Raw genomic sequence first — 21,658 nt, forward strand, 5'->3', positions numbered from 1 at the left:
GCCGAAAAAAACGCCATACTATACTATGACGATTTTTATGACTTTTTGAGGTCAAAAAAAATTTTGACTTTTTTTGTCCGATTTTGACGCCTTACTATACTATGACGTTTTTTATGACATTTTGAGGTCAAAACAAAATTTGACTTTTTTTGGCCTTTCTTGACAGCAGACCTTCTGGTGTGCCTGGGCCTTTAGACAAGTCAGTCACACACCTTCCAGGTGTTTTTGGTACAAAGTTCCCTCCTTGTGTTTTGCGGCAGAGGCACACTAACTCTACATTCAGCTTAGACTTCCACAGATTTGATTCATACGAGCTTTGGTGTAACTTTGTGTTTTTTATTAAGCTCAGAGATTTCAGAGCCAGTGTGAGAAGGAATGATGGAAACCCAGTGAATCTTTGCTTTACGGTCCTCCTTTCCACAGTCTGATGAAATCCACATTGAGCTCAGGTCCGGCTGCTCTCACCAGAGTGATGAATAACTGGCTGTGAAGTGTCGAACAAAGATGGGCCTGAGCTTCTCCGTGTTGTCTTCTCTTTTATTGGCTGTGAACTCACACCGACTCTGATTCGCTGCTTTTGAGAAAAGGCGGAGCCGTAAAAACGAAAACAATCCGAACCGAGCCCCGGAATGGACGGAGGCCGGGACGGTGGCCGCGGCGCTTCGCCTGTATGTGCGGAGCCAAAATGTCTGCCCTGCAGGTCAGTGGCAGGTTGCGTTTGTTTGGCTGGCTCAGCCCCCCGGTGGGCGGGGCCACTACGGGGTTTGAGTCACATGATCCGCGCAGAGCCAGGCTGACCAATTCCAATATGGTGGCCAGCTTGGCAGGTCTACGGTTCCTGTTGATGATATTGTTGTTCTGCGGGATCAGGTACGGCGCCTGCAGCCAGGAAGCTCCGCTGGTTCTGGGGCTGCGACTGGAAGACCCGGCGGGTCTGGTGTGCATGAAGGATCGGATTATCTCGGCGCCAGAAGGAGCCACGTTCAAGCTCCGTCTCTTCGGGGCTGATCTGAATGGAAGCTGGCCGTGGGTGGCGTTCGCAGGGGCAGCTGGCGGAGCGGCCGGGGCGGTCGGGGATGCGCCTGACCCGTGCGAGCAGGACTCCAGCCGCCGGGATTCCGCTTTCCAGGTGACGGGGGGGTTCGTCAAAGACGAGGACAACGGCGGGCTGATAACGGTGGAGGTCAAGCAGAGGAGCGACTCCGATGGGGCAGCTGACGGCGAGCAGAACTACCACCACCTGTGCGTGCTGAGCGGAGGGAAATGGGCATCTGTGGGCCCGGACAGACTGCGGATAGACCCCGACAAGGGTCAGCCCGCAGACTACATCCCGCCGTGGGGTCTGGCCGTGCTGATCGTGCTGCTGCTGGTGGTCTGCGGGGTGCTGAGGACAGTGAACCTGAGCCTGCTGTGGCTGGACCCTGTGGAGCTTTACGTCCTTCACAGCTGCGGATCCGAGGAGGAGAAACGAGCCGCCAAGCGCCTGGAGCCGATCCGGAGGAGGGGAAACTTCCTGGTAAGTTTCGGAGTCTGAAAACAGGACGGAGATTCGCAGCGAGGCAAACACTAACCTGCTTCTCTTTTCCACCCTCTCTCCCTCCCAGACGTGCTCTCTGCTGTTCCTGTGTGCTGTGGGACACTCGGTCCTGGGGGTGCTCCTGTACCGGGCGCTGGGCTCCATCCTCTCCGCGGTCTTCACCAGCGGCTTCCTCATCTTCTTCCTGGCTGAGCTGGCTCCTCACATCGTGTGCTCCGGTTATGGCTTCCAGCTGGCGCCGGCTCTCACCTGGCTGGCCCAGGTTTGTTTGCTGCTCACCTTCCCCCTGTCCTGCCCTCTGGGCCTGATCCTAGACCTGGGACTGAGGAGGGACATCAGCACCTGTGGGATAAGGGAGAGGGCCATGGAGATGATTCGCACGAGCGTCAATGATCCTTACAGGTGAAAACACACACACAAAGTCACACATATATATGCACACTCAAACCCAGCTGTTCATGTAACATGTGACAGTATGTGGAAAAAAAACAACGTGGGAATAAATTCACAGTCTCAGCTGCTTCAAGCTTGTTGTTTTACATGTAATGAATCCAATGACCCAGTCCTCACTTTCTGTTTCCTTCCATCTTCTTTATTTATTTGCCATTAACTACATGTTAAACATGTATTTTATTGTCATTAGCTTGAACAGGATCATGTCTCCCTGTGTCTTTTTGTGCAGTGAGTTTGTGAAGGAGGAGTTCAGCCGCGGGACGCTGCGCATTAAGACGGTGGAGGACATCCTCACTCCTCTGAAGGACTGCTTCATGCTGCCCAGCTCGGCCGTCCTGGACTTCTCCACCATGTCTGAGATCATGCAGAGCGGATACACGAGGGTTCCCATTTACGAGGAGGAGAGGTGGGAGCAGGAAAACCTCCGAGGCCCGGGGCCAGAAATGATCGACCGATTTCACAATTTATCTATTATTAAAGAAAACAATTGTCAGATGTATTGATAAAGAAAAACGATTGGTTACAGCCTCACAGTTCTCGGCAAATTATCAGTGTGTTACATAACTTACATGTCATATTATAAAGCAGTTACCGGCCACTTTAATAAAAAGTAGAACACAGGTTAAAAAGCTTTGTTCACAGTGTGAGGACAACCCTGCGTCCCGTCTGCACGTGGCTTTACGTTCGGTGTCCGGTCACCAACACGTGTTTGCTTTTCCAGGTCCAACATCGTGGAAATCCTGTACGTGAAGGATCTGGCTCTGGTGGACCCAGATGACTGCACCCCCATGACGACTATCACCAAGTTCTACAATCACCCGCTGCACTTTGTCTTCAACGACACCAAACTGGACGCCATGCTGGAGGAGTTCAAGAAAGGTGTGTGTCCACACTCACGCGCACATCTGCGCCGCTGACCTGAGACAATGCTTTAGCCTCCGTCCCTCCACAGCGTCCCCGCAGGTCTCCCTCTGTCCCAGAACCCGGACTTTAAGTGTTAAAGCTGAAAATTAAACAGCAGTTTATACAAGTGGAGACAGAAATCTCAAAACCAAACCTGGAAACTGAAGCTTTTAATGAATTAACGAATTATTAACGAATTATTAATGAACACCGATCTCTTTGGAATAAGATTTACTAGCGAAGGGCATTGAGCAGCACAACATGTGTGGAAATATTTTGCAGTAGAAACAAAGAACAAAGACAGAAACATGCAGCAACGTGCGATTTGAGATTTGTGTGAAAAAAATGTAAATTTACTGAAGGAATGCTTTCTGCCATTTGACCTCTGACCTTTTCACGTCTTTCAGGCAACTCTCACATGGCCATTGTCCAGAAGGTCAACAACGAGGGGGAGGGAGATCCTTTCTACGAGGTGCTGGGATTGGTCACCTTAGAGGACGTCATCGAGGAGATCATCAAGTCCGAGATCCTGGATGAATCTGACGGCTACTGTAAGTTTCTGGAAATGTGGTTTTTGCTTTTGATATCTTCTGAGATGTTTTTATGAACACTTGTGGCCCCTCATCTCGTCCTGTAGTGGACAGGAAAGTGAAGCGTCCCCTCCCTCAGCTGGAGATTCCTCTGGAGCCGCGCAGCGTCCATGAGGAGTTTTCTCTTTTCAAGCCTCCTGAAGGAGAACCCAAGATCCGCACCTCGCCACAGCTGCTGCTGGCTACACACCGCTTCCTGTCCAGAGGTATGTGGTTGGGGGGGGGGGGGGGGGGGGGGTCGTCTGTGAATATTTACTTTTGTGTGTTTATGTATGTGACAGAACAGACAGACTGCGTGAGGTTACTGTAGTAAATGAGTCACAGTTTAACACGCACATGTAATGATTACGTCTGATTGTATATTGTCAGGGTGAGATGGAAGGGAGGAAATGTCAGAGTGAATCTGCTGCTGCAGGAACTTTCCGGTCAGTGGAGGCAGGTCAGAGACGTGCTTCACCTGGAGAGTGTCACTGAAATCAGATGCATTTCTCACTCACAGCGTCTTTAATGGAAATCACTGACTTAGCAGCAGACAAGTGTCTGATTTTAACTCCAGGAAAAAAACCATCTGGTTTCAGAGACACAGTCTGGGCTGTAGTGTCTGGATCGGCTCTGACCTTGAGCCTAAACTGCTGCGGTGTGATCGGTGTGTTTATGTCACAGTAAAATACAGTGATTTGATCAGTGCGACAGATTTTAAAGGTAAACTGAACGCGTGGAATCTATTTTCTACAGTTCTGTTATAATTCAGCTGTAGGCTTAAGGCTCAGCATCGATGTGTTAATGTCTGAGAATCAGTTCAACACACACACACTGCTACAGGTCATTTCAGGTTAACAGTCTGTGTTTGTCTAGACAAGTTTGATCGAGTGAGGTTTACTGGATCCTCTCTCTCTCTGCCCTTTGACCCCTGTAGAAGTGGAGCACTTCAGCCCCGGACGTGTGTCCGAGAAGGTCCTGTTCCACCTGCTCCGTCACCCCAGTGTCAACCAGGAAGTGCACTTTGACCCCAACAACCGTCTGAGCCCGGGCCACTATCTCTACACTCGCAACCACCCGGTGGACTACTTCATCCTGCTGCTGCAGGTATGTGCTCGAGTTCAGACATGTCCGCCTCGGCGTTGTCTTCGCAGAATCATCCTCAGGCACAAGCCAAACATTCGTCTCCTAACTTTCCAGGAAAGGAATCAACAACTGAAGTCAAGGAATCAGACATGAGCCGTTTATTTATTTCCCTTTTTAATTTGAGGACAAATTAAAAAGGGAACATAAAGTCTATCTTAAAGACATTTAAACAAAAATAAATACATAAATAACAGTAATGATAAGAAAACAATCCACGTAACATCAGTAAGAACACACACACGACGCTAACACGAAAGACAGTCATTTAACAAATGGTTTATAACATCTTATAATGTAGTTATAAACCTTTGTTGTGCCTCACTATAGACTGTTTATGAATGCACGGTATTTGTCAACAGTTCCAACTTCTCCTATGAAAATAGATTTTATATTATTACAGCTGTGTTTTACTTAGATCTGCTTACAACTAAAATGTGTTTCAAACCATTTATTAAATACCACAGGACTGGTGACTGTCGTGTGCAGCGTCACTGTATTTATCTTTATTACAAACCTGTTGTTCTTAGAAACTGTGTGTAAATAACTACACAACACACTCTAAAAAACACACACATCCAAGTGACACTGAAGTCTGAAGCTGCCTGTTTGTTCTCAGGGCCGCGTGGAGGTGGAGATCGGGAAAGAGGGGCTGAAGTTTGAAAATGGGGCGTTCACGTACTACGGTGTTTCTGCTTTAACGCTGCCATCTTCAGGTGAGACCACGAGCTGCAGGAGGGGGAGATCTCCTATAAGGAAGAAGTTAAATCAGTTTACATCTGATTTAATAACAACAAACAAAAGAAGTATAGAAAAATATAAAAGTCTACAGACACTTTAAACACATAAAAAAAGATTTCTGTTGAGCTAGAATGTTGAATTCGACTGCGTTTACATAACAGGCCGCATAGAGAGGAAAGTGCTGAGTGTAGAAATTTACAGGATTGCAGATATTGTGCTGACCCTGTGTGTGTGTGTGTGTGTGTGTGTGTGTTATAACAGTGCACCAGTCTCCAGTGTCGACCCAGCGTCACTCTCCCAGGGATCCCTTTGAGCCAGCAGACGCCACCAGCCCGTCCAGCTACTGTCCTGACTACACCGTCCGAGCTCTCACTGACCTGCAGCTCATACGGGTGAGTGTGTGTGAGTTAATGAGACCAGGATGTCTTACATCCTGGTCTGGAAACAGGCTCTGACCGACTTACTGATTTCGCGTGTGTGTGCGTGTGTTGCAGGTGACACGTCTGCAGTATTTGAACGCTCTCATGGCGTCACGCGTCGGCCAGAGCCCAGATCCTCCTGAGATTAAGATCCTGCCCAACAGTCAGACCAAGCTGCTCAACAACAGAAACACCACACAAGGTAGCTTTGCTCAAAACGCTGTGTGACCTCCAGGCTCTGCTGGATCTCTAACACTCACTGCTGATGATAAATCGCACTCAGACTCTTTTGAATACGGTTTTACAAAAGGCCTTTGTAGGATTTTTAGGAATGTACTTTCCCGTTTGCCTTCAGCTGAACTAAAATACTTTTCTCTCTCTCCTTTTTTTTTCCTCCTTGCGTGCCTCCGTGTCTCCTCTCTCCTCTGGCTCGTTCAGAGTTTCCTGTAAACTTTTCATTCTTTGATACCATTGAGAACTACTGTTAGTACTGTTTTTGCATGAGGTAAATGAAATGCAGCCTGTCTGTGGCATGACAGCAGACACAGACTGTACATCACACACACACAATAACGTCCCTCTCTTCTTCAAAGTGTCACAGGACTGTTTTTACCCTTTACCTTTTCAAACAGTCTCAGTGGCTGTTTTTTTTTATTTTCATGGGACAAGTTTCTTGTCTGGATTCAGGATCAGGATGTACGTACATGTGTGTGTTGTGTGTTGTGTGTGTGTGAGGCTCTTTAACCTCCCTCTTCATCCCGTGTCCTTCCTAACTTCTCCCTGTTGGGTCTGTGACCCCCTCACAGCTGCCGTCCATGTCTCTCATTGTGTTTTCTCATTAACTCTGTGTCTGATTCGCTTCCCTCCATGAACCAGAAGCTGCAGCTGTTGTAATGTTATAGTAAATTGCGAGGGATGAAACGTGTCCTCAGGTGAACAGCTTTCTGCTCAGATCTGTGCCGATGAATTGTTTAATGCTTTCACTGACTGGTCACGTGATCACTGACACACTATGTAACAACAATCTCTAAAAATAAATTAACGTTAATTCACTTCATTCGTCGGACTTTAATTTGATTTGAAGTCAAAACTAAACACCTTCAAAAAAAAAAACCCCAATAACTTTAATTTTAAAACAAACTAAGTAGATTTTAATGGTCACATGACTTTCCCCTTAGTTAACATTAATTTGGAAACCTTTAATTTGTCAGGGAGAAAATACGGATTTACTTTATTCTGCTGAGCAGACGTGAAGTTGGACATTAGAGCAGAGACCTCCCATTTGTCCGAGGACATGTCTCATCCCCTCATCACAGGACACAACAAAAGACAGAGACAGTGGCGGCACAAAGGTGACGAGAATCGGCATCTGCTACGGCGACTGGTGTTAGAAACCGAAACATGAACAATTTTAATAAAGTTAATCAATGATGGTGGGCACAGAAGAAACTACGGCTCCCATCATGCTTCATCGTCTTCATCATTAACTCGGTTTGGAAGCGTCTGCAGTTTGTTTAATGGAAACACATTAATATGGTGATTGATTTAAAACATATCACACAGCGTAACGTGTGTTACGTTATCTGGGTTTCCCTCAGCTCAATGCACCACAACAACTCTGGCTCTTCTTCGTCTCTTTGTGCCACCTGTCACTGTCAGTCTGTTGTTTCCTCTGTCAGCTTAACGCCCTGTGTGTGTGTGTGTGTGTGTGTCTGCCATCAGCACTCACTCACCCCAGCTCTCCTCTCATTGGTCGGGTTCCACAGGTAGCAGTAAAGCCCAGGAAAGCTCCACAGAAGAAGAGGCTCCTCGGTAGTGCAGCTCTGTCTGCCCGCTGTAAACAAACAAACAAACAAACAGCTTAAAAAAAAAACACCTGCTCCAATCTTGCAGAGATTTTTTGTTTTGTTTTTTGTTTCTATCGATAAATCATCTGTGGCTGGAACGTAGTTTTTGGACATGACTGGAGTGAGAGTGATTTGATTTGTCTGTTATGTAGATCCACTACTCACACTCCTCATCTCTGTCGCCATTCCTTTACACGTTTCCATGGCAACAGTTGTTTGATGTTGTTTTATATTTCTCTGTGTATATACACACATTTTATTTTAAGTTGGCGGTGCCTTTCTTCCAGGTTTAGCCTTTCATGCTAAACTCTGCGTTGCCATTCCTCACGTTTGTCTGTCTGGGTGCCAAAGCTACATGTGTGTATGTGTGTGTGTGTGTTGTCTGTGTATGTATGTGTGTGTGTGTGTACTGAAGCAGCCGTCCGTTTTAAGACACTACAAACACTCAAGCTGGTTAAAAGCAGATTTGCACATTAAACGTGTGCACTGTTGATCGTAGGTACGTCCGGGTTTTACTCCCTCAGACGTGGACGTGTGTGAAACGCATCATTTCAGGTTTGACCTTTGAACCGATGACGGTTTATACTGTAAATATTCAGATTAGAAACAGTGAGGGGTAGAAAACGTCACAGTGGCCTCCACACTGAAAAACTCCCTCTAACAAAGACTGAGAGGTTTGGTTGGTTTTATTTTTGATGTTTAACAGAAGTTTAAAACGGCCAAAAAAACGAAGCTCAGTGGTTTTAATTAAAGTGGAAACAAAAAGTCCATCGTTGTCATTATCCATTAATTCAGCTGAGTCATACTTCTTCTTAGTTTGGAGCATTTGCTGGTTCCAGCTTCTCAGATGTGAGAGTTTGCTGCTTTTTGTGTCACGTATGACTTTAAACAAAAAACACGAAGAGGAATAAACGGAGAAAATAAGCAGCAGATTGTTCAGTAATGAGGAATAAGATACGTCTGGTCCTGAAACACACTCAGTGCCTGTTAGCAGGAGACGTTCAGTGTTGGTTTTGGTCTTTAAATATGATTTATTGACAGAATATCATGAGACTGAATCTTTGTATTGACCAGAGGCAACTTTAAGCCACATAGTTTGTTTTCATCATTAAATCCTATTAATGTAATTGTTAATAATTTACCTATTAACCTATTTCTTATTAAAAACATGCATTCCTTGACAACGACACTCACAGTTTATCATCATCTAAAATACACAACCTGAAGAAAAAAAAGCAGGAAAAGTCCAATTAAAATTAAAGTTAAAGTAAATGGGGAAAAACACAGGTGAGATCCAGATTTGAAGCAGGTGAGTCGGCTGTAATATCAAGCGTTCCCTCTGTGATCACACAGTGAGAAGCAGCTTGTTAACACAGTTTTAACCAGACTTCAGTTTGTGTCTAAGTAAGTATGAGATTACTCAGAGCATCGTTCAGGAATCAGAAGGTATTTAATTTGGTCCAGCAGGGGGCGCTGTGAGTCTGCTGCCTGCACTGATCTCACTGTGTCATTTACAGTCAGGTGAACAGTAAACTGGTGAGTGTGCTCAGATCCGTCTGCACAAACATCGATTCCATCTTTAACCTTAAAGCACCTTGTTTGTTACCCTGTGTTAACATTCCAGTACGTTCACATCTGTGTGTGTGTGTGTGTGTGTGTGAGTCTAACATACAATATTTCACTAGTGCATCTCAGCCAGCAAGCATCCGGCCATCACCTTAACTCCATTTCCCATACTGCTTCTGTGCTTAAACATGTGTTGTACAGGAGTTAAACATGGAGGCGTGTGGAGCCATTTAACTAAATCAGTACTCACAGGTCACGTCTTCAGAGCTGTAATCTCTCTCTCTGCGACGCAGCTCCTTTGACTCCACTGTAAAAAAAACAAAAAGAAAAAACATGAGGCCTGTGTTTAAGGCAGAAATCGTTGAAATAACGGTCGTCACTTTCAGAAAGTGTTTCCTTAGTCAACAGCCAGTGAGTAAAGTTAGCAACTACTTTGATATTAAAGATATCGTTTAAGACACTTTACAAGCAAAAATGCCAAAAATGTTCTGGTTCTGGTCGAAGACTTCGAGGTTTGGGACAAAACCAGACACAGACATCAGCAGACACCATCTTCATCATCATCATCATCATCTTCAAGCTGACGATTAAAACGATTAATCGGGGAAACTGTCAGCAGATGAAGTAAAAATGAAAACAGCGGTCAGTTGCAGACTTTTCGCTCGTAGTTGTTCAAACCAAAAGTGACACAAATAGTTGTGTAAAGAATCTTAAAGCACAAAACAAATTGTCCTCAGGGCAATAAAATCAAGATCAATCAACCAAAACATTAAAAAATAAAATAACAGCTGAAACTGAGCAACGAAACAAGAAGAAACAAATATAAGAGAAAATTATTTAAGTGGTAAAACAAAGCGATAAAAGTAAAAATGTAAATACATGAGACAAATACCAGGACGTATCCCTCCGCCGCGGCTCAGCTCAGCTCAGCAAGGAAACAGACAATTTCCCACTGGAACGGGAACTATTTCATTTGAAGCCTCGTACTTTCACTAAGAATGAGTTCCTCGTTTTTTACAGTGCAGTCACAGCCCCAGCTGATGTGAACAGAGTCTGACATGTGAGCGTCGTGTTAAACGTTTCAGTAGCAGCAGAGTTGTTTAGGACTGAGCTCTGCACCAGCTGTTACATTACCACCCTCTCTGTCTCTTTCTGTGGTGATTCCATGTGTGCGTGTGTGTGTGTGTGTGTGTGTCATTCATTCATTCAGTGTTATCACTCGAGCGTTTTGCCATATTCCAAGAGGATTTTTTTTTGACTGTGTGATTCTGAGTAAATATTTTTCAGCAGTTCTGTTTTGTTTTGTTGTAATAAATCTGTTTCTATGGTATCAAAAGACTGAATGTAAAAAAAAAAAGATAATCAATCAATACTTTGTGCTACTTAAACTGATTGAGAGAAATGTTTTGGGTGAGGAGGGGTGGGGGTGGGGGGGGGGGGAAGCTGTGTATTAATATATGACTGCTTAGATAGAGTATAATTCCAGGATGTAGTTTATAGGCAAAGCAAGTCTCAGTTTTCAGGTACAACCACACTGTTACCATAAGAGTTATTGAGAGCTAAACGATTAAGTCAGTTCCTCTTTCTGTCCAGTTACATTTGTAGAGAATTTTCTCTCTTTCTTTCTTTGTTGGGGAATGCTGCCAGTTTGGGTGAATTAAGACTCCACTGCATTTAACACTTTAAATAAGTTTCTTAGGAAATAAACTCAATCCTGTTCTAACTGTGTCTGTTTGCCTTTTCTGTTCCCACACAGACATAAACAGACAGGACTGATGTCCTGTGCTTAGGTGAATGTACTCAGTGACTTTCTAAGGTTCACAAACCAAATTCCAAGATCTCCAGCTCTCAAAACGCTCACCTACAAGCTCCCCTCCCAGGTCTAGCTCGAGGAGAAGGCCGGAGGGGGAGAGGGGATTGAAAGTCCAGGTCCATTTAATTTAAAAGTTGATATTTCTGCAGCACCACGTCACACAGCGTGTTCTACATGGTAATAAAGCAAAATGTGAATCTGCTGCCAACGCACAGGTGTAACTCCACGGCAGCAGTGAAGGACACACCTGAATGTTTCCTCTCAAACATCATGACAAGAATCTGCAGGTTCATCTGAGAAAACACGTTTGTAAATTCATTCATGCTTCCCACATTAACACAGATCCCATCAATCAGCCAGCCAACCCAATCAGTTTACACATCCAGCAGTTATCAGTAATCATCGTTTAGAGGTTTAAAAGCTGTAAACAGGGTTTGTTTACTGCGGGTGAAAATGAAGCTGAGCAGTAAACAGCTGCGGTTTGAGCCGATAATCAAATAAATAATGAGCTGAAAATCTCTGTGAAGCTGAAGGGAGCTGCAGAGTGTGAACACACACTCCTCCACACACACACACTCACCGATAGGATGCTGTGGTTAACACTCTACCGTGTCCGTCACTATTTCCATTACAGGAACACAACTACCTGCGAGCTGAGGGTTGACCTTTGAAATGAGGTTATAACAGTTCTGGTTCTGAGAAAACAATTTCCTATTTGTGTTCAGCTGCTTCTGTGATCAGTGAGAGTCAGCGAGAGTAAAACCTGTGAGAGTAAAAATATTCACACACATCAGCGGTTTCCAACATCTCCTGTCTGCGAGAGGTGGAATTTAATTCTAAGTTTAAGTATCGTAGTTTAAGTGCAGATACCTCAAAAAATACTGGAGTGCTTCATCCTCCACTCCTCTACAGTAAAACATACACAAAACACACTGACAGGGACGGTTACTCTGCATGACCAGTACTTCTACAACCATACTAACTCTCACTGTCGCACATGTTGTAGGTACACGTACTTTGCATATTTTCAATTTATGAAACTTTATACTTCACTGCACCACATCACAGAGGGAAATATTTCCCTTAGTAACTTTGATTTTACAGAAAAACCTATGATGTTATAAAACATGACGTATTACTGTGGAGTTAACACCAGTGAGACCTGCTCAGGTCAGAGCTGTGCAGAGGTCAGGAGGAGACCTGTGCTCACTGTTATCTTGTGCACATGAGATTTAATTAAACTAAAAAAATGGATCTTTGTGAGCTCCAGAATTTAACACTCTGAATGAGGCCACTTTGGATAATTTTGAATAATGGATCATTTTACTGTGGATTTATTTGCCAGAAAACTTCTGTACTTTTGTTCGTGCAGAATTTTGAAAGCAGGTGTTGGCACTTTTACTTCTCTCAGCCCTGGACAGATGCACGGACACAGACAGACGTCCTGCCGTCTTTACGACTGCACTGTAAGTCCAAAATATTCTCCAAGCAAAACAGAAACAGAAACAGATTTCACTATACAAGTTAAATTCAATGTAAGGTTAAGACAGAACGACAAAACATCTCACTGACAGGTGCAGGTCAGAGCATGTCTTCAATACCCACCTGACAAACTATATAAAAGATTCAATAAGCAGACCACAGGTGCCACTTCCTGCCACAGGGCTGCAACTCACAAGTCAGTTCCTCATGACACAAATGTCCCTATTTTATATAAAATTTGCCACGTGTAAGGTTCATTCTGACTTCATTTGGAAATTCCACCGTAATTCCCCGTTAGTGCTTGTGGTTGGCAAAATGCAGAGAATGAGACGGGGTCACAGCTAATACCAACAGAAGATGGACTTCCCCAAGAGATGTCATCATACATTATACCCAGCTCCACATCCTTTTCATAAATATAACCACTGCCATTCCCTCCGACCTCAGCAAGAAACAGCAGAGGTCACAAACTCAATACATTCTCTACAAAGATGATGATGTTGGCTAACGAACGTTTTCGAGCTATAATAAAATGACACGGAGCTAAAGTGAGCTTTCAGAACGGCTCAGAGGTCGTCATGCTTCCACGCCGATCTCTGGCACCAGTGTGGTCACGTATAAAAGCTTTGGTCGCGGTCAGACTCAGCCCCTGTGAGGCAGGAAGGTCAGCAGATATCACGCCTCAAGACTGGAAAGTTATGAGAGTAGTTAACGAGTTAACCAGCTTTTTAGATAAACCATAGAACCGGATTGTGAGGGTTTCTGTTCTCTTAACCTCAGACCCAAACACGTTCTCCTGGTTAACCCTTAGATACTGATTGGTGTCATGCCAACCAGGTTCACACATGCTGTCTCATAATGTCCTCTCAAGAGGTCCTCAAGAAGCACAGTATTTCAGTTTGCACTCGGGTGGCTGACGTGACGCTGCCTGTGTTTTTACATGGTTCATATCACACTGCTCTGTGTGACCATACTGAACATTCATGCAATTCATCCCTCACTCGTTCACAATTTTCAGCTAAACATGAAAAAGCTCATATGGTGTGACCGTCCCGAGCAGGTTTCACAGAGTTTAGCTCTGAGTCAAACAACAAACGCAACTCTCCACAACAAAGGAGGAAAAACACGGACGAGAACAGTTTAAGCAAAAGTCACAATCATTTTGTTAGAGTTATAACTGGGTTATAACAACACAATTCATTTAACATGTACTGAAAGATATTCAGAGCAGGTCTCTAACTTTGTGGGATGATTAAGAAAAATAATAGAAAATGTCGTGAATTTGCAAAAGGAAATCTCAGATCTCAGAACAGAAAAGCTAAAGAATTATGATAAAGTGAATCACTTAAGAAAAGTACAACAAACTGGTGAATAAATTCAGATTCCAATACAAAATCTACACATATTTTTGTAAATCTAAAAGTCAGCACATCACAGCTGAGGAGGAAAGACCGTGTTTTTTTTTTTCTTTTAAGCTTCTATGTCAACCACAAACTCACTTAACTGACACAAGGAGGAGACTAAAACCACACAGCCCCTTCTTACTTCCGATGGGACATTTCATGCCCCTTAACTTCCCTGTGGTTAGAAGTGGAGGTGGGGAAAGTTTTCACTTTGCTCCATGAAATGAGTTCCCGGCAGATTCATCAACAACAGCAACACATTAAATCAAATGAAGGTGTGAAATCCCACAAGAAAAACCAACTCACATTTATTCATTAATGGACATCCTGACATTCAAAGTTTCAAAAGTTACTGCACATTTCTACAGTAAACACCCGACAGCTTTATGACTAACCTGCACACTTACACTAACAACAGGAATGAAGACGCCTGCAGCTTAGAAAAAGGCCGATAATGGTTTCAGTTTGTTTGTTTGTTTGTTTATCGTAGAACAGGAAGAAACAAACGAAAAAAGAAAACATCTGTTGGTGTGATCAAGAGGTTTCACGTTTTGAAAAATCTTTGAATGACTGGTGCTCAGTGGTAACCACCTTCTCACAGCTTCTGTCAGCACAGGGCGAAGTTAACATGAAAGTGTGTGATGACATCAATAGATCGAGAGAGAGAGAGAGAGAGAGAGAGAGAGAGAGAGAGAGAGAGAGAGAGAGAGAGAGAGAGAGAGAGAAAGTCTAAAGCCACATCAACAAGGAAGCTGCTGATTACAAAAGAGGCGTCTGCGACAGTGGATGCGACAGTGAACCTGCAGGGTGACACGTGGCTGAGGCTGCTGAGCCAGAGACGGACACATCACTAACAAATCAGAATCTACTCAGCTCCTTCACTCTTGTTCTTTCTATCATAACCGAGCAGTTTACATCAAGACGATGTCGGAGTTTGATCTGCGTGACGCCCTGGAGAGGTAAGCTCACGAGTCTCAAGTGATGTTTGTACCAAACCTCACAGCATTCTTTCATTTAGCTTAATTGTTGCCTCCACTTACTGTTGGCAATATAAAGACAGGTTAAAACAGGTTAAACAACTATTGAATCTATAAGCAGGAGTTCCTGAATGTCAGCTGCTCACAGCTTTACACCGAGCCGTCCTCAGGATGTAAAACTGAGTTACTGCTTCCAAAAAAAGGGAACGTCCAGCTCGGCTGTTTCGCTTCTCACTTCCAGCATCTTCTACTTTAAAAGCAAACAAAAAATAAAAAATAAAAACACTGAATTAAAGGTGTATTATTTACAGTCATATGTCATTTAATACAACTAACTTCACACGCAGTCAGATCTCTATGATTTTCAGTTGGTGACATTTCGAATGGAACATCTGATGGGTTGTTTTTTTTTTCCTGTTTCAGCCCTCTCACACCAGAGCCCTGCTGCTATGACATGAAGGTAAGATGATTGGTTTTCACACCCATGTTCATCTACTGTCACTTCCAGATTCCTTACACTTACACTTCCTTATTTCATACCACCAAGACAATATGTATGTAAGATGAGGTGTGTACTGAAAATATTTCTGAAGGATCCAGACACGCAGTATTCAGATCTACATTGATGTTAGTAGAGATGGAGATAGCAGGACATAATTACTCCCAGGAGTAAACAAACCGCAGCATTATTCATTGTCCTCCAGATTAAACAAAAAAAACCGCATCGTTTGTAACTGTCCTCCAGAACAACACGTCGAAGCACTTCCTGATTCGGTGCCACTATCGACAGGACAACGTCACTTTGTCTCTGTCTTTGAAAACCATTCACAAATCACTGCTTCAAAAATAAACGGTGACGGTTTGCTTACATGTGTTGGGACATCATGTGTGCTTTCCATTTTTCATTCTTTGTTCTGTAATGTTTAGGGTATTCAACAAGAGATCATCAACCTTGATACGGGACTGGACCTGGTGGTTTCCCGTCGCCGAAAGAGCATGCAGGGTGCAGCTACGCTGGTGATGGCGGCGAACAGGATGAAGAATCCCCCAACTTCCAAAGAGCTCAGCAACAGTGAGCTGTGCATGGCGATCATGGAGAGCCTGGTCGAGGGTGGGTAGTGACAGGACACACGTGGATGCTTCACATTATCATATGATCCATGATACGTGATAAAGAGCCTGTTCTTTGATCAGCAGGCTGTTTCTGTTAGCCTGCTGACAGAAGCTTGTGAAACAGAGGCTGGACCGGACGCGACGCCACGAGGCCGCGACTCCCTGACAGCTGCTAACATCTCATCCCTCCTCTCCACAGAAACTGTTGTCCAGAAGGTTGAAAACTTCACCACAGGAGAGAAAAGAATCATCTTCCAACGCGTCAACAGTGTGAGGGAGTGCACTCTGAGCGACGCCTGTAAGAAAGATATCGTCCACGCGACAGGAGAGTTAAAATTGGAGGCCCTCACTCTGAAAGGAGGACACGGAGATCGCAAAGGTACGAGGGCCATGAGTCCACGGACGAAAAGTACATTCACTCAGTTACTGTCCTCTGAGTATGCGAGTTTCTGACTTATCAGATTAAGATTTTACATAATAAACACACTGCATTATATTAAACCAGTGGTCTCTAACCTTTTTGGCCTGTGACCTCTTAGAGACAAAGCAGTGCCACTGGGGATCTTCAGCGTATTTCACATGTCGTTTTCAGTTCCACTCAACAGACACTTCCCCCCTCAACTCCCCAAACTTCTCTAAATTTCATTTAAACAACTGTCTGAGGCCCAAAGATGCGAAGTTATCTCATGTTTCACAGGAAAAGTAGAAAATATGGAAAAAAAATTTGTGTATCAGAGGTTTATTTCTTTCTTCTCTCATCTCCCATTAATCATCTGATGACCCCTCAGATTTATCTGGTGAGCCTTTGGAGGGGCTCGACCCCTAGGTTGGGAACCGCTGAACTAAACCAGCTCACTGCCTATAAAATGGTGGCAGTAAATCGGCTGCTGTTTCTTTAACATTAAATCATGTTGGGTTTTTTTGTTTGTTTCTTTCACATCAGTGAATTTTAGGCTGTCCAGGTACATCACTCCCTGCGTCCCTGTGGGTGAGACTGGTCAGACTGTTGTCCTGTCAGTCACCAACCAAAACCTGCACATTTCCTGCACCATGAACGGCGACAAAGCTGAGCTGCACCTGGAGGTAAATAAATAAATAATCCCACACGTGTCTGTACGTCTGTCTTTGTGGGGACACTCTGACACGATGTCTTCTCCTGCCTCTTACTCAAACCTTAACCGACACTGAGATCCCTGCACTGTTCCTGTGTATTTCTTTTTCTTTTATGACTTTACATCGTTTTTCTCATGAGTTGGCAGAAATGACTTTCACACGTGAAAGAACTTAACTTCCTGTTTATCCGTCCTGTGGCAGCAATGCAGCGAGGACTGTTTAAATCGGATCAGCAGCGACAACGACATGGACCGTTTCCTCTTCTACAAGAGAACCACAGGAAAATCTGTGATCACGTTCGAGTCGGTGAAGTACTCCGGCTGGTTCATCAGCACTTCCTCTGAGAAGGAGAACCAGCCGGTGGAGATGTGCAGGGTGGATACTGCCCAGCGTCTCACCAACTTCAGAGTGAATTAAAAAAATGTTTTTGCTCTTATTGGCTGAAGGAGCCGCATCCGTTCGAATGTATCCAGAATTATGCTGCTTTTTTTTGGTTTACTCTTTATTCTACCTGACCACTAGATGGCAGTGTTGCCTGCTGTATGATAACGCTGAGCTCTGGGAAGCAGAAAAAAACTAATAATAATTGTGTGACCCACTAAAAGTAGTGACTTAAAACGTTTCTTCTTTGCTGGAGAATTTTGTAACGGGATATTCCTCAAAACTACTGATTTTATTTTTTTTAATGATTACTGCCCATTAAATTCATATTCTACATTGTTATAGCAAATGTGATATTTTCATTTTTAACTGTTGTTATGTTTCACTTACATAAATCATTACAAGCTTAAAGGTAAGGGATTGAATACGCCTGGTTCTGTGAAAAAAAAAGAATGTTCACGTTTTCATTAAACCTTTTAATGCGGAGTTTTCTGTGGCACTGTGCATCTCTGTTGTGTTTCATGATTGTGAAATAGTGACCACTGAGTAGCAGCTGGTACGTTGCTTGAGAGGCTAAATCAAAGTCTGCCAATCACCTGCAGCAGTAAAACTTAAAAATTGTTCAGTGCACAACAATAATAGCATCAGATGAACTTGTTTCTGTGTAAAGTCAAACAGTTCGTCAGGAACTAAGTGGATACATAAAGGATGTTTTAACAGAAAACATTTGCTTAGTTACCGAATAAACTGCAGGATTTACATGTTAAACAATCAGATGAACATGTTATTACTAAATACTATCACTACTCGCGATTCAATTTTTGAAACAAGAAAAATACGGGAGGCTGCAACACTAGAATTATGAAAAATGACTGGCATTAAGAACTATTTGAGATATTTCCCCAGCACTGGCAAAAAAACTAAATCAAAGACATGAAAGACTTGGTTAAGGACTAAAAATACTCAAAAAGCAGATTTTATGCACTAAACAATGGATCAAACTCTTCATACGATTTGAATGTAAACTCTGAATTTGCAGATGAATTCATAGAAAGTAAAAGTACAAAATAGCAGAAAGATGCAAGACTCCAGTAAAGTATCTGAGTTTTGTACTTGAGTAAATGTACTTAGTTACTTTCCACCACAGGCCTTGGTACATTATATTATTATATTAGTTATTATTCTACTTAGTTATATTCAGTTATGGCCATTAAACATACAACAGTAAAAACCAAGCACAGCACAAGTTTAGCTGCATATTTGACAATGAACGACTGTGAAAACTGTCACAGTCGTTCTGAAGCAAACATCTGCCGCACCAAGCACGTCACAGTTTCCCCTCTCGTCTGAGATATGACTCTTTACTGATTCCTCTCAAAGGAACAAATGGCAAGATCCTAACAGTGTCCTGATACAAAGGTCAAACGTTTCCAGGTTGTCCACCTGTGACAGCAGCATCAGCTGAAAATGTTGAAACACACCGGCGCTCGTTTACATCTGAGTGTCTCTGCTGATGTAAGGCTACACTGAGGTCCATCAGGAGACATTTTGTTTCCATGTATATTCACATAAACCTGAACATGAACCGAACAAAGCAAATGTTCAACTAAAATGGACGTCGACGTACAGAAACACATGCTTTAATCCAAGGCAGTGCCTCCTCTCCTCTCTTACAGAAAACCAAACAAGCAACAAGCAAGAGTTAAGACGTTGTCAAGACTGGATTACAAACTAGGCAAAGTGGGCAACTGTACAGGGGCCCCAGACTCTCAGGGGCCCCAGAAGCCCCAGATTCTCTACATATTATTTGTGTCTAAATAAAGTAATTAATTGCACAAAAGGGAAAAAAGGAGTCCTGCGGTCCTGGTGTAGTTTTGAGACCATGATTATACCGGTTTATGTTGAGCTCTGCAAAGCTGCATCCAACATTAATTTATTAACATCAATACATCTGACAGCTGTTATCTTTAATAACCGTTTGATTGTTCAGTGAATAAAATGTCAGAGAACAAATTTATTCCGAAGCACAAATGAACGGATTCAGATTTCTTGTTGTGTCTTGTCGAGTTTACAAATGTTCACATCTGAGAAGCTGATGAGCTACACAATTAATCAGTTATCAATAAGTACAGTCTGAGTGAACACGAGCCCCCAGGGAGGTCACTCCGGCCGAGGCTGCACGCGCACAGAGGCCTTAAGGGCCAATAATTCATGTTCATCACAAACCGAAGCTGAACCACAACAGCGACAGAAACCGCAACAACAACAACAAAAGCAGCAGCAACAACAACAACAACAACAGCAAAAGCAACAGCAGCAACAACAGCAGCAGCAACAACAACGCACCGCTCGCAGCACCGGAAACACGCAGCAGCTACTCACCGAGGCTCGGAGCCCGGGATCACGGCGGGTCCAGGTCCGGTGAACAGGCCCCTCACAGGTTCGGTCATGTTCCGTCCTCCAGCTCGCGAACCGTCACCGAACTGACCGGTGCGGTGAACCGTGGGTATTTCCTCCGTTATCGGTTTGACCTGCGGCGACAAACGAGCGCCGGTATGAGCGTGAACACCTGTGGTCAGTCTCAGGTTGGAATTTCCGCGCTGCACACCTGAACGAGTATGATTGGATGGGACTAGTTTCAAATTTGTGAATGAGCCAATCGCTGTAAAGCACACTGCAAACACCTGGTGCCAACCAGCCAATGCAGACACGAGTTCAATGCTGCCGGAAGTAAAGCTCCGGTTCAAGTGTTGAGTTTTTAAAGGAGCTGCAAGGAAAACAGAGCAAATATTATCAGCCCGTTTTATAAGATTTAAATGTGAATACGGTTTTTTCCTGGTTTTACCTGGTCCCAGGTTCTGGATCTGTCTCCCTGATGAGTGTTTAAGTCTGAACTTGATTTATAGGAAACTGGTAAACTAGCAAATATTCACGGTTGAGAAGTTGGAGCAAATGAATCTTTTTTCTTGTCATTTTTCCTTCAGATTTCAGTGTTTGAGTCAGTGAACTAATCAGTAGGACTGGTTGGTTTCTGGGAACCAGAGGAAATAATGAGGTGCATTAAAAAGTACAGCGTGGCATGAAATAGAAATACTCACATAAGCTGCATATACCTTAAATTATTACTTGAGTAAATGTACTTAGTTCTGAATCACTCCATTAGAAGCTTTGCTTTATTTATAGTCCAGAAACCACACACACACACACACACACACACACACACACACACACACACACACACACACACACACATACACACATACACACACACACACACACAGTAATCTGAATTTCACAGCACTCACCAAATTAAATGTCAATCTGTTCTTACGCTTCACAATAGTGGACTTAAAGAAACTCAGCCAATCAGAGACGGTTCAGAGGAAGTTGACTTCTTCTCATTGGTACAGCCTGCGTGAGTTTGCATGGCGACACCTTAGGCTGCTCCTTGACTGACTACCCACCAACAAGAGATGCTGCGCTCTGCTCTGTAGAGCTGCTCGACACCGTGGCTGCATAAAGCAGATTACAGAGTGATGTGCATTTAACTTTAAAGAGGCAAAATAGTGCAGGGGTCGAGAGCTGGGGAGAAAATATGTCAAAGCATTTGGTGTTTCATCTTCTGCTGCCTCGAAAACACATGGAATTTATCTCCTGAGGATCCGACAATGAACAGATTTCAGTTCTGTTTTTCAACACATGCAGCACAAAAATCTTTACAACCCCCTGCCTCCGTTTCAGTGATTGGCTAAGACATTAAAAATCACGTGTCAGTATGTGTGACAGAACTGAGAAAATTCCTGTTCCTGTGTGTGTGTCTGTGTGTGTGTGCGCGCACACATGGAAACAACATGACACATACATCACCTCACATTAAGAAGCGCATTAGGAAAGTGGTGTTGATGTGCAGATGATCTCATGTTGAAATCATAAGAAAAATTTAAATCACATCCCTGAAACTGGATCATTGATCTGCACACACACACACACACACACACACACACACACACACACACACACACACACACACACACACACACACACACACACACACACAGAGGAGTGCATGACCAATAGTAAACCTATGTGTGTGTGTGTGTGTGTCTCCCTCTGCCGTGCACATTCCCGGCACATGGCAACAGAAGCTAAATATAGCCCCAGCAGCCCGGCTTCACAGCGGGATCATGCTTCCTCTTCC

The 21,658-nt window shown here is 43.8% G+C and overlaps 2 protein-coding genes and 1 long non-coding RNA gene across 3 annotated transcripts; 2 read left to right on the forward strand and 1 right to left on the reverse strand.

The window, feature by feature from the left end:
- Nucleotides 1–504: 504 nt before the first annotated feature.
- LOC121195234 (metal transporter CNNM3-like) lies at nt 505–10,895 on the forward strand. Its single transcript, XM_041058564.1, is given in 14 exon segments — nt 505–561; nt 563–659; nt 662–761; nt 763–1,516; nt 1,605–1,939; nt 2,220–2,396; nt 2,712–2,869; nt 3,301–3,444; nt 3,531–3,689; nt 4,400–4,569; nt 5,225–5,321; nt 5,608–5,738; nt 5,841–5,967; nt 7,532–10,895. Coding segments are annotated over 14 exon segments (2,556 nt in total). The 3' UTR covers nt 7,582–10,895.
- LOC121195236 lies at nt 4,741–20,046 on the reverse strand. Its single transcript, XR_005895451.1, has 4 exons — nt 19,843–20,046; nt 9,429–9,485; nt 7,499–7,599; nt 4,741–5,354 (listed from the first exon to the last, which is right to left on the reverse strand). It is a non-coding gene; the product is annotated as an uncharacterized LOC121195236 (long non-coding RNA).
- il1b (interleukin 1, beta) lies at nt 14,652–17,701 on the forward strand. Its single transcript, XM_041058565.1, has 6 exons — nt 14,652–14,835; nt 15,277–15,313; nt 15,781–15,964; nt 16,166–16,345; nt 16,910–17,049; nt 17,281–17,701. Exons 1-6 carry the CDS (start codon nt 14,801–14,803, stop codon nt 17,494–17,496), a joined length of 792 nt encoding a protein of 263 aa, XP_040914499.1. The 5' UTR covers nt 14,652–14,800; the 3' UTR covers nt 17,497–17,701.
- Nucleotides 20,047–21,658: the final 1,612 nt, after the last annotated feature.

This window comes from Toxotes jaculatrix, chromosome 16 (assembly GCF_017976425.1).
Source record: "Toxotes jaculatrix isolate fToxJac2 chromosome 16, fToxJac2.pri, whole genome shotgun sequence".
NCBI classification, from domain to species: domain Eukaryota; kingdom Metazoa; phylum Chordata; class Actinopteri; family Toxotidae; genus Toxotes; species Toxotes jaculatrix.